The sequence below is a fragment of the Coloeus monedula genome, assembly GCF_965178545.1.
Source record: "Coloeus monedula genome assembly, chromosome: 16".
In the NCBI taxonomy this organism is placed as follows: domain Eukaryota; kingdom Metazoa; phylum Chordata; class Aves; order Passeriformes; family Corvidae; genus Coloeus; species Coloeus monedula.
The window spans coordinates 13623097-13641578 of NC_138796.1; the positions used below are offsets into that span (position 1 = coordinate 13623097).

Below are 18482 nucleotides of genomic sequence, written 5' to 3' on the forward strand. Positions count from 1 at the left end.
TGGCCTCCAATTCCCTGATAAGAAAGGCTCGAATGTTAGATCTTATAAACCTATAAATTTCCTCTATAAAAGTGGGCCATTTAGGCTGTCTTGCAGGCCAAAAAATAATAGATTTCTCAATGATCAAAACTGCTATTAGCCTGCAGTTCTCTCTGAATAATAGGTCACACTCCCAGGCACGTTCATTTTCCCAGTGTCAGCTGAACAAGGATCTCAGGAAAGAGATCTGTGTCAAGCAAGGAGTAATTGATTTGTAATCTTGTTTTCCAACAGGGCACAGTTTGCTAACTAGATTCTACAGGCTCTATAAAGTGCAAAGTAATAAACTTGCCATTTTTATGACACAGAAGCCATTAATACACATATTTGCATATTGTTAGACACCTGAGGAACAAAGTGGCTTCATAGATCAGCAAATATTGAAAGCAGGTGGTATTTCTATGATCATCTAATACATCATCCAGTGAGCCCAAACCTGTATGAGCCCACGACACTCACGATTCATCTCATTCATCCAGCTGAATTTTAGCACAGCCAAATGCTCTCCTGCTAACTGAGTAACCAGAGATTAATTTCAACCTGCTGGCAGATGAACACTAAACCTGAAGCAGCCATGCTCTCAGACATCATCTATTTTTTGACAGCATTGCCAGTGCTGTAGAGGGACAGTTCATTTTGCCTCTAAATGTAACAAAGAAATCAATTCAGTAGGCAGAGAGACCTAAAGGAACTTGGAAATGAAGACCAAAAGCTGCAGAAGGCAAGTACTTAGACAAGGCAGAGAGCAGATTTTAACCACGTTTTGAGTGCAAGAGGCATTTGCATCAGTTTTTAAATAGTGGAGTCCGGGAAACCATCTCACCCAGAGCCTGCTAAAGTTTTCCACCAACAAATTTCCTGGTACTATTTCCCACACATACTAAACATGATCCAAAATACTCTTCCTTAGAACCACCCTGCTGCAGTTTCAGAATGGTACAGGACTTTCTTCACTCTGCCTGCGACCCAGAAGGAAAAATCAGATTCTGCTGCAATGTGCCCAAGATTCGCTCTCCTCTCCATCAGAGCGATGAGAAAGGCACTTGACTTCAAGGATGAGATCACAGGCACCTTATTTTAAAGTAAAGTTTAGGTATCACTGATTTAAGTGGAACTTACCCAGTGCTGAAAAGCACAAGTGCTTTCTGAGGCCAAACCAGAGCCTGTGTGGGAAGAGCTGTATTCCCTTCCTTCTGTGACCTTACAAACGTGCCCTCATTAGGAATGGAGAGCCAAATTAAGCTGTACAACCATGTGGAAGAACAAAAGCAAGAAAAAACACTTAGAAACACCTTTCTGACACTGTAAATAGCACAAAGGCCGGCAATGCACAAGTTAGGGAAAACAGGGGTGACCATGGAACTTATGATCAGTTTAAAAACCCTATTAACACTCAGTATTTCTTAAGCATGTAAAGGTCAGACGCTTTCTGTAAATGAGGCACTGCTCAAGAACAGCAAATTATCCCTACTACCCCTGGGGAGAACAAGTGCACAGCCCATGTCAGGCTCAGTGCAGGAGAGAGACCCAGCACACACAGCTGCCACCACAGCCTGCCTGAAGAGGATGGACAACCAGCACCTAAGGAACTGGGGCTTTTTTGGTTTTATCTGATTGATCACCATTTTTTAATTAATTGCTTCCACATACATTTTATTCCAAAAATCGGTTTTCAAAGGGTTTTGTTTTGGTTTGTGCAGCACATTGTTTTTTCTCTTTGATAAATGGAAGTGTTTTACTTACACAGCAGAAGCCTCAAAGAAAATGTAAAGAGGTTGGGGATTCTGTCTCTCAAAAATGTGCTATTACTGTCAATTTCTTTTAAAAATGCTAATAGCATCTGGTTCACCACTTCACAGATGGATGGAGCCTCTTTTATGAACATGAGGCCTGTGCACAGTGAGCCCATCAAGGGCTCACACAGGTAGAGTGCTGTCTAAAGAGCAGACACACACCAGTAATTTGATGTTGAATAAGTTATGTCAAGATTGTCTTGATGTAACAGTTCCAAGTGTTTACTTGAGCTTCACAACCATCTAAATCTTTTATAGTGAACAATGCAAGAGGAGAATGAAGAACTTGTGCAAAATGGGCATTCAATCTTAATCTCAGTAAAAATTAAAATTTCTCTTCAAAGAACATTCCATATAGTGACAGGAATATTTTAGCACTTGTCATCCAACCCTGCTCAAAAAAAGAATATTAAGTCAAATCTCTATGAAGTGCACGAATTCTTCCTGTCTCAAATGTTCTTAAAGCTCCTAAAATTATTTTTAAAGTCTACTGAAAGAAAGTAAAAGCTCCCCACTTAGTGCCAGCAGCTGCACATCCCAGGTTTTGCTGAAGTAGGAAGTGAGGCCACCAGTGCTGTGAGCTCACCTGCCTGGCAAGCCAGAACTCAAAAGGTTATTGATAAAAAGGATAAACAAAATCATTTCCACAGTAAAGCCTGATCTGGAAATCCACTTAAAACTTCCCTGATTTAAAAGAATTTGCTTTCATCAATGCTTCTAAGCTTCCAGGTTTTGAATCAAGTGTCTCATTAACATTTTGGTTTATTCTTTAAATTTTATACAGCTGAAGTGACAGAATTATTTCAGAAACTCAGCTTTACTAAAAATTCAGCTTTTAATTTACATTCTTGTGTAGCAGCTTATATTCCTGTTTGCAGTCTTACAGACAAATCTGTCACTAAAATATCACCCAAACAGCTTAAAACGTAGAAGTTAACAGAAAAACTGGATCTAAAATTGCGACTTTTATAATATGATTGAAGGCAGATTCATGATGTGAAGAAAAAAAAATAGGTTTACTTACAATTTGATACTTGGAGTTGGTAATCCAAGAGTAGCTTTATGATAAATCCTACATATTTCTTAGAAGATTTTGTGAGTTTCCATATATATACACACACACACTTTTCTCATGCTAATTGTACAAATTCTTGCATTTCTTAATGTTAATCTCTTGGCAAATTTTATAATGCTTAAGGTGACATTTGGCAGTTGAGTCCCCACAGACACAGCTGTCCTCATTCTTACAGAAACTAATTTATTTTTTCTCCCCCCACAACAGGTGTGGCCCAAAGAACATGATAAGTGATAGGAATCAGCCTCAGGATTATTTAATTCCTTTATTCATCAAAGCATGTAGTGCTGGCTACTTTCTTTTCCCACTGCAGCCTTCCAGCATTTACAGTGGGAAGGGAAAATGGCTATTTAGTGTTGATGACAATAAAGCAAAGTAGAAGAAAGCAAACTGACACAATATAATAGAAGCAAGCTTGAAATTTAGCTCCTTAATCACTCAAGGAAATTAAAAGATTCATATCTTGCAGATGAACAGGCCATAGAGGTAGAAAGCAAGTCCATTCTCTAATTAGCAGCTTTTTCTTGCAGCTCCCCAAGTCTCAGGTGAAAGCCAAAACCCTGGAGAGCTGTGCTGGCTCCTGAGCCCCAAATCCACTCTGCAAGAGAGGGACACGAAAGGACAGGGGATGCTGAAGGGAGAGAAGGAGGGAACAAGAGCGAGTCATAGGGGAATCCTCAATACCAAGACTCTAAAAACACCTTCAGAAAGGACAGAGAGAATGAAGCATTGATTTGTCCCCTCATTGAAGGCAATGTGATAATGGCCTCAGCACTTTGCTTGGGTTTCAAAGTTCCTCGGGTTATTTTGGGATGTGACCTGTCTATGCAGATGCACAGTGAGACATCTTTTATCAGCTCTCACCCGTCTCTGTGTCTTGCTGCCAACCTCTCAAGCCACTACCATGCAACAGCATCCAGAATTCAAACTGAACAAACCAGGGAGACTTTCCAAAGTACCTATCTCATAAAAGGCAATTCTAATTCTCTTAGTTCATTTAGCAATTACAAAATCCTGGTACACGGATTTAGGGCCCTCCCCGCCCCAGGCACTGCAGCTCATATGCACTGCCAGCCTGCCCTGTGAGTGGAGCTCACACCCACACATCCGTGTCAAAGTCAGCAAGAACAATTCCATTATCTGGGTACGTTTTCCAGGGAGCAATTTGTTCATTCTCCCTACCTGTTGCACGTTGGGAAATGTTTGCTTGGAAACATCTCATCATATCCTGCTTCAGGTCTCGTGTTTTATAGTTTCTGACCATGTTCTACAAGGCACCTCGTGCTACAAGGGGGAAAGGAGGTGGCTTTGCTTTATGTTGGCTGTTTCATCTCCATGAAAACTGCGAAGGAATCTCCCTTAAGCCTGTTCCTAATCCATAAACTGAATGAACCCACAGCAAAAAAACTTACTGGCTTCAAAATTAATTTGAGAAGGAGGGGCAAAGTTAAACACACTGATCTGACTGAGACGTTCCCTCTCTAACACCATTTTCCACACACGCTAAAATCCTGTGCCTGTATTTGGCACCAAATATAACATGCAAGGCTGCCCTTGGTAATTCTCCCAAAGACATTCTTAGAACACCCACAGAACTGAAAACATATCCGACCTCCTGACAGGAAGGAGGGCACAAACCAAGAACTTGTTACTAAGAAAACAACTCATGATAAGGGAAGGAAGCCTTCAGGGAACTGCAAAAGCAGTTTAGCTCTTCCTTCTCAGCCTCACAGGAATTCAATTCCACACTTCATCAGAGCCACCTGCTACATCTTTCCAGGACAGGGCAGAGGTAGAACTGAGGGGCTGACACAGACACCTGCATTACAAAATATCACTTTCCCAGAAGATGCAGTTACCTCAATCCAGATCTGCTTTGCTTTCACTGAATATGTTTCTAGGACTTTAAACAATGTTAATACCGTTCTGTATTGCTCTGTTTGAGAGGTGGATTTGGTGCCTGGCTCAAGCCACCATTCTTATCTTGATTCATACCTCAGGAGCTCCTAATTCATACCTTGAAGTGATGATTCCCTCCCCAAGAAAATAGAAATCCTGCTCCAACCACAGGTGTCCTAATCAAGCTAAAATAGTCTGAGAATAGCTCTGGGCATTTCCTTGTAGGCTCCAATAAACTTAGTTCCTTCTGCCTCACAACTGGTTCCTAATTTAACACCAGCATGATGAGAGACAGGACAGGCATGGGAACAAATTTAGGACCATTCCACTTAGTCTGTGTGGCTTCTCAACTTCATCTTTCCCCCGGTGTGTGTAATTTTGCAGAGATCTTTGCATAAAACTTGGGTGGTTTAAGTATTCATCAGCTCCTGCTGCTCCCATTCCACCCAAGAGCAGAGCACCAGCCCTGACACTGCAGCAATCATTTCCACAGTAACTAATTGCAAATCCAAGCAGAGATTGTGCCTCCAGGTGAGGGACTAGCACCAGGAGCAGATTAGTCTTCAAAATGCCATTTTCATGCAAATACACCATACAATAAAGAACAGAAAAGAATTAAACACAAGAAAACAGACAGCACAATGTGTTTAATGTTCTGTCAGTTCTGCAGAAAGTATCAGGGGGCTTAAAGTTTTGAGCTATATGTAAAAATCAGATTCTGGCTCAGGTCTTGGGAGATTTAGGAAAATCCCAATGTCACTTCTGGAGGTTTTGCCCTCTCAGTTTAAGTGAAAAGAGAAAATGTCTACTAGGTGTTAAATAGGACTCAACCAGCTTCCTTAAGCCAAAACTAAAGGAACTCAGATACTGTATTTGCAAATCAAACTCTGCTGCAGTCATACTGAAAACTTAATTTCAAAGGTGCAGGAGTCTGCCTGGCCTTTGCAGGACTTCCTGGCACTGAATGAGAAAAAGTTTACACTGAATATGTAAAGTCAAGCTTGTACCCTCAAGCTGTAGCTTATCAGCCCTTCAGAAGAAATGGGGCTTTTATTATCAGCAATACTAAACACATTTCCTAGATTTACGTGGACCTTTCACCAGAGAAACTCATGATACTTTTCAAAATAAGTTTTAGTCAAACCTAATGGAGATGTGCATGTTAAACTTCTATTGTTAGTGCTTAAAAATGGCTAATCCTAGAATATGAGAAATTGAACTACTTACTTTATGTGATGCAACTAATTCCCAGAAAATTCTACTAAGAAAGTAATTTTTGGCGTCAGGGGATCCTTGACTGAACTAATATAAGTACAACTAAAAGCAAGGAGATTTTAACTTCTAAGTCAAAGATATAGAAGGAAAATCACCATGCAAAGGGAGAAAACAAAACATTGGTCAGATACAGAGCCACATCCTTTTTTGTGACTTCCTAAAGAAGAATGGGTCTTGGGACACTACACACTGGAGCATTGATTTCTGTCATCCAGCTGCAGAACAGCAGCCAGTGCCACCAAGGTACAGCTGCAGCTCTGCACATGACAGCACAAGTTAAACACTGCAGTGAGAGGCAGATTATCTGAACATTGTCAGAGACCAGGCACAGCTGCTTAAATAAAACCTGACAACAGCACCAGTGAGACACCACGGGTCTCATCCTCTGCTGGCGGGGCTTCAGGGACTGATTTCCTTGGTTTCAAGGGAGCACAAACAGTACCTTTGGATCTTGAGGAAGAAGCATCAAGGGCAGTGGAGCACCTTGGGAGCTTCACCACAATTCCTTGAATTAGTTCCCTCTCTTCTTGACACCTCTAAGAAAACCCTGTTTTCTTTCCCCTGTCTATTCCCTTACATTTTGTCTGTATTCCCCCACCAGCCAACATCATCTCTTCAACTGAAAGGCTTTACTTCATTAAAATACAATTACTTTGTGAGGTGAAAGCAGTGACATTTCATCAACCTGCCTCCCAATCCCCTTTAAGGTCTCTATAAATAATAAACTGCCTTCATAAGAAAGGCTGTTCAGATGATTTTATATCATTTATTACAGATGAAACTTGAAGTTTTTGATACTTGAAGCTGTTGAGCTCTTCTCTGACACTTGAAGCTCTTCACACCAGATGCCTTTGGAATTGCTCAGCTACAAGGCCCTCTATAGAAAGTGGGTGCTTCTGTGTTTTGAGTGTTTGTTTTTGTGAGTAGAATGGTCTGGATACTGCCTTGGGCCAGTTTCAATGTTGGGACAGCAGGGAGAGCTGGTGTCACCTCCCTGACTTAACAGTCCCAGTAAGGGATACACAAATGTCCATTTCTTTGAAAATGTTCCTGATCCTATTGCTGAGTAAATAAATAAACAGTGTGCTACCAACTATCCTGCTACAGACTTGGGGTCAGTGATCTCTGCCAGCTGGAACCATGCTCTACACCCCCAGAGTGTCCATTCTCCTGCTCCCACTGCTCTCAATTTTAAAAGCTCACACTAAAGAGGAGCAGAAAGAAAAGATCGGTGAATTTTCAAAGTCCAAGCAATCTCTTGAAATGACAGGGAACAGATTTTACACCTTGAAAGTCAGTATTTTCTCCTCTTTAGCCCAAGGAGTGGGATCAGTGATTGAGAAAGTCAAAAGCTTTTGTTTATAGACACATTTTATTTCCAGGATTCCTTAGGTCAGCATGCCAAAATTAGACATTAATCAAGTAGGGTATTTTGGACTTGGGGCTCAGAAGAAGAAAAGTATTCCTGGCAATTACTAAAACTGATACACTACTAAAGTAGCACCAAGGATGTGCACACATCTGCACAATCACATAAAACACACGTAACCAGTTCCATTCTGCAGCCTCTCTCTCTGAACACTGGCAGTGTTCAGATCTCAGTACTGATTTAGTAATCTCTAACAGCTGCTTCAGAACCTGCAGATGAAGGGCTGAGGAGTAGCACATGAAAGAGCCTCTTTCCTTTAGCAAACGGATTTAAGAGCACCTTAGCAATGATGCAGCTGGTATTTTAAAAAAAAAAATCTTCTTTAGGAATTTAAGTAATTGCTCATTTTACAAAAACAAGCTTTAAGAAAGTAAACAGATAAAGGGATGCTATCATTTGTGTATGTGGAGTTCTAATGAAGACTGCCATTAGAGAACTGAGCAATTGGCATGAAATACCAGGAATTGTTGATTTTTTTTTTATCTCTACTGGATGGTTTAAGCAAAGATCTTACTCTGTGGAATTATGTTTTTTCCCCCAGTGAAAAATAAACAGAAAAAAAAACCCAGCACAAAATCATGCCTCTGTCCTCTCAGCACTAGCAGGCACTCACTCTTCTGGGTTTTCTTTCCTCATCTTCCTTTGGTTAAAAGCTTCCCTGCTAACAACCCACGGTGCACATACCCCCAAGGCATGTGCACTTAGCAGCTTCCTTCTCTCCAGGTTAGAGACACCACACAGGGGTTTGTGCCACAGTTACCCAATCTGACCTGTGAGCTGGGAAGATTAAAGGTCTTGGAAAATTATCACTGGGGCAAAATTCATTTGTCAGCAGATAAGACATTAATCTAGTTTAGATTTTTTGGCTCTGTTACATAATGAAGTTTTTGGGTTTTTAGTCCCAATTGAGCAGCCACTCTGGAGTGCTAAAATACAGCTCCAGATTGGTTTATGTGCACAGCTACACAGGACAGTTTAAAATGAATTAAAACTGAGCACATAGAGGAAAAAAAAACAAACAAAAAAAATAAAGGAGCAGTGTCATTCCAATTAAGATGCCTCTGCAATTAACATCCCACAACGATCTGTTCTTCTATGAATTTTATTCAGTGGGGTTTTTTTCCCCTCTAGTGAATTGGAGAAAGTGGGTATGTATAAATCAAGGATTGGTAATTTTCAGACAATTTAATTCAAGTTGCAGTCATAAATTCTGGGCTTGTCTGACCAAAATACACTTCCATATGGACAAACACAGAATGTTTTGTGTCATTAGCAGTTGTTGGTAAATGAACCTGGAGCCCAGGCCAGAGCAGTACCTAAACCACTGATATATTAGCAGGGGACATCCAGCAGAATCAGCTTTCTGCAAAAATGTTGAACTTGCAAAGAGCCAGCGAGGGCACAGATGAATTATTTCAGATGGGGAACACAGACCTGCAGGATGGAAAACAAAGCACAGGGATCCAGATGCTTGGCTTATCCAGGAGCAGGAGATGAGTTTATTCCCATCATCAAGTCAATAACATCTGGTGCAAAAAAACTACTCAGGCTGGGATGAGCAGTTGGGAAAATTCCAACTCCAGGCAAGGATTTATATTTTTATTCTAAGAATAGTTATCTACAGCAAGAAATTTTCCTGGACACTTGAGGAACTGTCCATGACCTGAAGCCCTTAATCGACAGTGGCTCTTTTTTAAAAGATTCCATGTTCAAAGAGAATTTAGGGAAATAGTTTTAACTTTTATCAGAAACCAGGGTCTAGCAGTCAATTCTAGCCTTAAAATCGAAGAAGGATCTATACATGAGTGGCCAAGAACACCAACCTTTATGTAACGTGTAACACAACACTGGGTAATTAGAAGAAAATATTGTCACATCACCAAAAGCTATTGTGCCTGCAGGAGCTGGAAACCAGCCTGTAGTGAGAGAAAGAAATTTCATCCTGCTGCTTTTCCAAGAATCAGTCTTTTTTTTAGAGCTAATGCAACAGCTTTCTATAATATCGTTATTTATTTTTAAATTAAGTAAAAAGTGATTAATTGCTCAATCAGCATTCTTTCCATTTTATATAGACTCTTGTAATTCACAGACAGTTTCTGAACATAACAGTCAATGATTCTGCCCTCTGGAGACAGTGAAAAGATTAGGGTTTTTTAGCTGAAATAAATATTTTAGTGAATGAAAAATAAAAACAACCTCTCAGCATCTCAGAACAGATGTTACTTCCCCAGTGTATTATTGATAAGAGTGCTCAATTTCCATTTAGTTATGGCCCAACTCAAGGAACTAAGGCGGTCTCAGTGTGGTGACTTCTTCATTTTACATACTAGATCCACTTGTATTGTTTGTGATTAGCCTTCATTTTGTGGGAAATAACATTCACTGAAGATAGTACACATTGAATGCACAGTAAAACTCAGCTAAAACAGGAATTTACCACACTACCCACAGACATCAAAAAGAATGGATAATTTGGGAAAACCTGTTAATTTTTCACCATCTCATTATGATTAAGGGTAACCAATATCATCAAAATAATCACAGGAGCTGGGGAAATGCAGAGCCCTTTCAGTGCATCTGTTAATGGCTGATGCTGTGTTCTCCTTGCTCAGCTCTTCAAGGGAAAACACAGAGCCCTGGGAAAACACAGAGCCCTTTTAGGTTTGTGCCAGTGGTGGCTGATTCCATGGTGTCCCTGCTCAGTTACTGAAGGCCATTATGATCCTGCACAGTTCTTGCTATAAAGCCTTGGACAGCCACAATCTCCTCCACCTTCCCACTTGTCTGTCCAGTTACCAACTCAGTAAAGAAAGCTCTTTTCATGAAACGAGGGACCAGAGTGGTGTCACTTCCTAGGGATCCTAAAGCCACATCCCTGTGCAGGAGGGCTGACATCCAATATATTGGAAACACACAGGATTGAAAACAGCAGGTGAAAGAAGAATAGGTTGTGTAAGAATTATTGTGCCTAGGAAATCTTTTTCTCTTGAAACACATTTTGCTTTTCAGACTGGAATGAAAGTATCCAAGAGAGGGCAGACACTTATCATTGATTTGTGAATCTTAGATGGACCTTTATTAATTAAGTATCAGTACAACTAATTGAGAATTACTTCATTATCTAGCACTTAGAGTCAATGATACCAGGCTAAGTTGCTTCACTGTTGCATTTTCCTGCACCAAGCTATTTGAAGTTTGCTGGCAGTGGCCAGCTGGCTCACAAGTATCTTAAGGTGCCAGAAGGGAAGAGATCAGAACACGAGAGAGCCATCAAAAGCAAACGTTCTGTATTCTGAATTTAAAGGATAAGATCCTTCCTAATGTAGACAAGGCTGTCTATAACTCCTTGGGCTGTTTAAGAACTGCACAGTGGGCAAAGTATCAGAACATCAGAACACATTAAGTGCATTCCTGAGGGAGAAATTACATGGGTGGCAGTGCAGCAGATCCTGCAGCCTAATTTAATGGAACAAAATAGGCAACTCTTTAGTAATAATGCATCCCAAATGAGTCTGAACATTGAGTACTCCACAGGAAAAGGAAAGCGAGTGAGGCACCAGCCTGATTCCATTTTCAGTTTTTGTTTAGCTTCTGGGGCTTGCTCCTCATTGTTGTGGTCCAGGCTAATGACTAAGATGGCAAATATTAGAAAAAAAAAAAAAAAAAAAAAAAAAAACAAAGTAAAGTAAATCATTTTATTAATCTCTTAATCACAGAGACTTGAAATAAAAATATTTTTCATGGCTGACACTGGCACACAGAAGGAGAAAGTGTAGCAAGTAAGAGCAATATATAAATATTTTCATTTCATATCTTCCCTAACTCAGCATAGACCACAAATGCCTTCTTGTGTACTTTGGAATACTTTAATGCATTTTGGTTGTAGTTTCAATCAGAAGTAATATTCCAATCACTCTACAAAAATTATAATATTAGGCAATTGATCACTCAAATTGGGATAGAAATGCTCCATGAATGTTCCTTATCAGTGAAATTGAACTTCCAGTGAGTAAACCAAACTGGCCAGCATTGCTCTTGGTTGAAATTGCTTGTTGAAAACAGGCAGTTATTTGCTGAATTAATTTAAATTTCCCTCATGACAAAATAGGATAATCCACACAAAGCCTTCAGTTTTGCACACTTACCCCCTGCCATCCAGTCCCAAGAGCTGCAGGAAAAATGGCAAAACAAGGTCATTCAGAAGGGTCTCTTTCTGCTGCCTTTCCTTGTCTCAGGCAATTCTTTACTGCAATTATTCCTGCTCAGGCTGCAGTGACATTGTTTGCAGACACTGTTTACTGACACCAGCCAGAGGTTAACAGGAGGATGAATCAGTTTTAGGGAGAACATTTTCCATCAACTCGTTCTTGTTCTTGGATTCAAGTCCAAGACAATTTCTGATTTATCCACACCTTTCTACCAAAGGCTGCCTACTTTAATTTAGCAAATATTCCTGTGGAAGTAACTCCAGCACCTTATATCAATATCATCACTGACTTCTAAAGAATTATCATCTCCTTTCTTCCCACCTCCAAAAGCAAATAATTGTGTGTCTGTCCTGGATCACAGGATTTGATTGTGTTCTGAATCAAAACAAAAGCAGTAATTCCAGCATCTATCACAGTTTTCCTAACAAATCAATAGATTAAATCCTTAAGTTATCCTCTAATTAGGTAATCAGACCCCAAAAAAGGAAAGAGAGGAAAGGCAGATGCAGACTGCAACACGTTCCAAATGCCATGCTCTTCAAAACACTTCAAATCTATTGTGCTCTCCTAAAACACATCTATTCCATAATATCTGAGGACAAAAGGAGCTCAGTAGATTGAAACATTTTTATAAAGAGGAGAGAAAAAAAGGACTAAGCCACAGCCTTGAGAGCAGAATGGTTCAATCTGCTTAGAACCTTGAGAGTAAAAAAACAGCACCTTGAATTGGACTGTCAGTCCAGACAAACCCACCATTGCAGCTTCTCCCTTTCCAAACACATTTCCTCTTTAAAGCAATATCTACAAATGCAATCATGACCACAAAGCCATACACACACAAAGAAGGGTTTGTAATAAACCAACTGTAAGGAGCAAACAAATGTCCTAAACCAGAAAATCTTTATGAGAAGCTGCATTACCACAATGTGACCTTGTGTGGCAATGCACAGAAAGGTCAAACTGTCACACTTCAGATCCAATTCTTACACTTGATTCTGTTTTATGCATGTATTTAATGAAAAAGCCTTGAGTTATTGAGTCAAAAATTACTTTAACCCAAGCTAAACATAAGAGATAATAAATGTGTATTTCACTCATCAAGATTAACACCATTCTCAAATTCAGTGCCTCCTAATATCTTTGTTATTTACCCCAAGCACTTCCAGGACAGCAGCTCACACTGAAGTTGCTGCAGTGCATCCAGATGGGGTTCAGTTCCTACATCCTCACCTGGTCTTGACAGAGATTTTCATTTGATACCATGAATCCAGACCCATCTTCAAACAAGGGAATTTTATCTTGAGCTGCAGCTCCAAGCTCATATTTTAATTTCTAGAAAACCCTTCCTCTCCTCCTGGGAAACAACCTTTGAAATGATCAGCTTTCCAATCAGTGTTTCTCAGCTTTCCAAGGTGTGTTCTTCTACACTTTAGGAAAAGTCAAATGAGTTACTCCAAGTAATGGCAAGGTTCAGTTTGTTCTTTGTATAAAGACAAGGACATTGCATGGCATGTCACATCTCCCCATCTGAACTGGATCTAGAATTCTGTTAACAGCTGAGATTTAGAAGGCCGGATTTGTCACATGATACAAGTTTGGTGTAGTCAGTTCTCCAGAGCTGATCACCAAAACCAGTTTTCCCCTCGTACAGAAGCATTAAGAACTTTCTCAAATACTTTTCTCACATTTTCTTTTACAGCATGACAGTCCCAAAACTGAATAAAGATGTTACTTCTGATGTTAACAACAAAAAGTTGCATTTTTTTCTTCGCTGTACTTCTACCCTTTCCTCATTTCCAAATATTCACAAAGGCAATTTAAACAAAAAAAATTAAAACAGTACCTTAATTCAAAAAGGCACTAAAGTCATTCTGAAAGCTGTTTAAAAGGTAAAAGTTCGAGCTCTCTCCTGGCACAGGTGACATTACAGATGAAAACAGAGTTTAGGGAGCTGTGTGCTCTGGGAACACTACAGAAGTCAAACCACACCCAGTCTTGTTCTCTAAACTTGGCACAAGTATTTGTAGGGGGAAAAGTTTGGTTCATAACAAAGGAGGCCTTGTGGGCACAGAAATATCTTTGCACCAAAATCCAAAGAACCTTCACCCGGCATATGGACAAAGAGTTGGTTAAAGAGAGATAAAAAAGGACTGTTCTTGAAGCACAAGGATACATGGAATTCAAGGACACACACTGCTCATGGTCACTCGTGGGTAACTCATGACAGATTCTCAACATGTCTATCAGCCTGGAAAGCAGTCGGGACTTGCAAGTTTAATTCTTCATATGCTTCCTATTTCGGTAAATACAACTTTACCCTAATTTAACAATTTCCAGTGTATGATCACAGGCAGGGTGACAATCAGCCCTGTGGCATCACAGAGCTGACACCCGTGGGAGTCCTCCAGGCGCACAAGGGGGAGATGGAATTCTCCAGAGACCCTGGTTAAAGACTTATACCCAATCTCTTGATGAGAGGTAGTGACTCACCAGCTCTTCCTAATGCTAATGCCCCACCATCTGCACCAAATGAGGCATTTCTCAAGTTGAACCTCACTACAAAGACTGCATCCCCTTTGTTTGAACCAACGGCTTCGTTCTGATGCTATGCCAGGAAGAAACATTACAGAGGGAAAAATTGCACGGCCTGAGACTGTGATTCACACCTGCTGCGAGCAGCTTCCTCGCTGCAAATGAAAGCAATAAAAAGAGAAGGCAAGAAGGAAATTGTTTTAATAGATACCTAAATTAACAATTACAGTTTCACCCCAGGTTACCACATTAACCAGTCACCAGCACTAAGTGAAGGAATCACTCCAGGTTCTGCTGCCAACCAGTTGCTGGCAAATGCAGCCCCTCATTCCCAAGGCAGGGGAAAGAGCTCTGTCCAGTGGCACAAAGTTCCTTCTGCAACCAACTTGTGCCCAGCAGCAGCTACTGCTACAAGCTCAGGATGCCAAGGAAATGCCCACAACACTTCAGGAGCATAAAATATACATGGTGTCTGCATTCTCCATAACCCAAGATTTCATAGTAAGTGGGATAATGAGCTGGAGCAGCTGACCAATGTAGATTTCTTTCTTCTAAACCCAAGAATGGATGTTGAATGAGGCAAACAGCAGTGGAATAAACAGAGAAGTAGCACACACACTGGGCTGGTTTTTTATTACTAGTCCAGAAATGAGTCAAAGCCTATAATTTTTTTAAATGTCCTTCTTTAAAATGGAAGACATAATGGACTATTAGGAAACATTCCTCCAATGCATGCATTGATTACCCATACCACTATGCCTATAAAATAAAGATTCTTCTAAGCACAGAAATGAAGTCATCCCAGTGTTTCCTAAGGGCACACAGTCCATCTTTTCCAGCAGCTTCCTCTCTACAAGGTGACAGACACTTACAGACATTGTTGAACAAGCTTTTATTGCTTTTACAAAAAGTTTTATGTTAACAGAATTTTAAGTGTCACATAATTAGTTTCTAATACTGCCTCCAAATCCGACAGACAGATTTAAATGGGAAGGGGGAAAAAAAATACTGGAACTTTATGCAAAATGTAGTGCAACATCCCAAGCAAGAATCCAATCAAGTGAGGGGAAAGAAGAGCTTAATTGAGCTTTGATGAATTTTGAATCAAATTCAGTTTAATTTAAGAATTACTATAAGAACAATTATTTTATTATATATAATTACTATAAGAACAATTATTTTATTATAAAAGCTATTTAATAGTTGATTTTGGGAGAGACAAGCAGTGAAATGATTGCTCATTAATAGATTTGCTTTGTTAATATTTTTAACAATCCCCTGACGAAAAGCCAGAATGTAAAGTTGGAGCAGCTATAGCAGGTCCTTGAAAGGACAAAAAAAAAAGGACAGGTATTCACCAGCAAAGAACTTTGCTGCAGTAGCAGAACAGTTATAAGGGGGTCAACCAGGCCTCACAGATAGGGCAGAGCCCAGTGATTCAGGTATGCATCATTCTTATATATTCTGCATTGATCCCTTAAAAGACAAAGTAAATTTATTCAATTAGGGCTCATTTTTCAGTAACTTCCTAATTAAGTGTTACAGTAAGAGGTACCATCAAAAAGACTTTTACCCCAACTCATAGTGATGCTCATTTCTGGATATTTATTATGAAGTAGAACGGATTTAAAACCTTTACTCTCAGGTAAAAAAGAAAACAAACAAAACAGACAAAACAAGGGTTATATTTGACCAATTAACTTGCCTGTATTTTGCATTTCTTTTGGGGAAAAATAAGTCTCTGCCAGAAGTGGTATAAGAACAAGAGTGCTACTTTGCTGTCTGAGAGTTAAAAAGAGCCCACCTTCATAAAGCACTGGAAACCCAAAACACAGACCAAAGTGCATCTCTGCAGTTATATGGCTTGATAAAAGAGATTTCTGCTCATATAAACAAACCAACCCTCTACACACACTTAAATACTTTTGTAGCTCAGGAAAGCTGTTGCATTTAGAGATGACCTTCCACCAAGAACAAACTGAATAAACCGTCTTTCCAATGATTTAAAAATGAAATTGCTACTGAAACGCTGAGCATCTACTTAGCTCCTCATTTGAGGGAGCATGTCTAAATTCAGGATATCAATCCCAGAAGAGGGAAGAAAAAAAAAAAAAAACCAAAAAAAAACCAACAGAGTTCAGAAAACTTCTGGATAAAATCAGTGCACTGAAATCTCCAGCAGCTCCTAAGTGAGCTCTAAAGCCACACTCTCACCCTATGACAACTCAAAGTGGAAACATCCTACACCCAAGACATTGTTCCCACCACCCTCCCCCTGCACTTCTGACTGAGGGAAGCAGCCAGGATGTGTCCAGGAGAAGCACCTGGCCCGAATTGCACCATGAGAGGAGAAGCTTCAGCTGGCTGGGGATCCGTATGTTCACCCCCTCTCCCCCGAGTTTTCTGCTGTGCCTCAGGAGCCTGCTGACAGGCACAGCAGCTGAGCTAAATAACCAGGCAGGAAAGTTAACCTCGTGTAAAGCTCTGGTAACGCTGGTATTTATACAGGCAACTGCTCGGCAGCTCTTTTTTAGCAAAATCTCACCAGATGAGATCGCTAAGCACTAATTCTCCTCCTCTCCTGCAGGCTCTACCCCCATCCCCAGCTGTAAAATTGTGCTACTCAACATCAATGCAGTTGAAAGTCTGAATGGACAGACTGATAAACAACCCAAAGTGTCCAATTCAACACACCAATCCTTACCCAGTTTCTAAATGGTTATAGGGAGCTGAAAAGCAAGTTCAGCAGTTAATATTCCTTCCCCCCTCTCCCCATGAAAAACGAAATCACTTCTCTGGCATATACAGCTTGCAAGCAGCTGACAGCGAGAGCCAGATATAAATACACACTCCTGCACTAAAAAGCATGTAGCCAAGATCAGAAATTAAAGAGGACCGTGCCTATGATCTCAGCGAGATGGGACACTCGACTGCATTTGTCCTGCTCTACTTGATGCCCAATTACCAACTTCAGGATGACAAATAATTTCAAAGGTAACCTCCCGGCCCTTCCCCCTTTCTCTGAGCCGCTGAAGATCCTCACTTACACTTTTGCCTTCACCACCTCCTTCGGGCACAGGTTCTTCTCTGCTTGAGCAAGGCATTATTGCATCTTCTGCTGCTGATGCCTCTCTGTCCTTTCCACTGTTTCCTCCTTCATTCCCCAGCTTCAACCTCTTTCCCTCAGGTTGGGAATCATCCACATCCTCCCTTCTTATCTTGCCATCTCTGCCTCGCTGCTTCCCCGCGTCTTCTGGGCTGCCGCAGGAATTTGACATTTTCAAAGTGTTACGGACTTTTTTTTTAAAAAAAAAAAAAAAACGGGGGAGGGGGGGGTGGCTGCCGAAGTTGCCGTTTTGAAAGGGATTTGGCTTCCGAGAGCTCTGATGTGCTCTCGCTCCTCTTAAAAATTTCGGTGCTGTGCAGGATTCGGGAGCTGTTTCTCTGCCGCCCTCTCCTGCTGGCTGCGAGCGCTCCCAACCTTCCCCCGGCTCCAGCCCCGCTCCTAAGGAAAAGTAATAACCTTTCCTGTATCGATTATATGCACTATGCTGCTGATGCTTTCAGCGCCAAAACCCTTGGATTTCTTTTTTCCCTGATCCACGGAAATTGGCTTTCCTTAAAGTACAAAGTATTTGCTGCACCGTCTTTAAAACCAAATTTACCTCCGTCCCCAAGGGATGCTGTGGACTTTGGTTATATACTGTTAGTGATGCCAAGAGTAATTACCCATTAAAATGCAAAGGTGGCCTTAACTCCAAACAGCTTCTTTCAAAATAATTTCATTACAGGTTTAGGGGTTTTCTTTATAAGGGTATCCTTACTTTGTAAATTAACTTTGTAAATTGACTTTGCGTCTTCTAAACCCACATTCCACACTGTGACACAAATTTCACATAACATTCTGGTCCTAGAGTTGAAGGGATGAGATTAAAATGAGACTAGGGCAACCCAACAGGACAGTTTGGATGTTCTTTTTGCTCTCTCAGATAATTTATGAAAAGCACCACCACACATAATCAAAGGTTTGGTGCAATATTTGAACCGTTAAAAAAAAAAAAGTAACCAAGTTCTTTGACATGCAGTGTGCAGCATGCTGCTCATTCTTCCAATACAGAAGACAATATGAAGTAGAGGCCATTTTTAATTTAAAAAAAAAAACCAATATGAGTTCTGTTTTCTCACTCTTAAGCGCTTGTAGATTTAAATGGGGCTCCTTAGGTCTTGCAGAG

General features: G+C 40.5%; 1 protein-coding gene across 2 annotated transcripts in view; it reads right to left on the reverse strand.

Annotated features, from left to right (window-relative positions):
* The window catches only part of RBFOX1 (RNA binding fox-1 homolog 1), a gene marked incomplete at its 5' end in the record, with an annotated part of 1111952 nt that extends 1094424 nt beyond the window's left edge, over window positions 1-17528 (reverse strand). For both annotated transcript variants that reach the window (XM_082292358.1, XM_082292365.1), the window contains one exon: window positions 17298-17528. In XM_082292358.1, the coding sequence (XP_082148484.1) occupies window positions 17298-17528 (231 nt within the window). The remainder of the gene's footprint in view (window positions 1-17297) is intronic.
* Window positions 17529-18482: the final 954 nt, after the last annotated feature.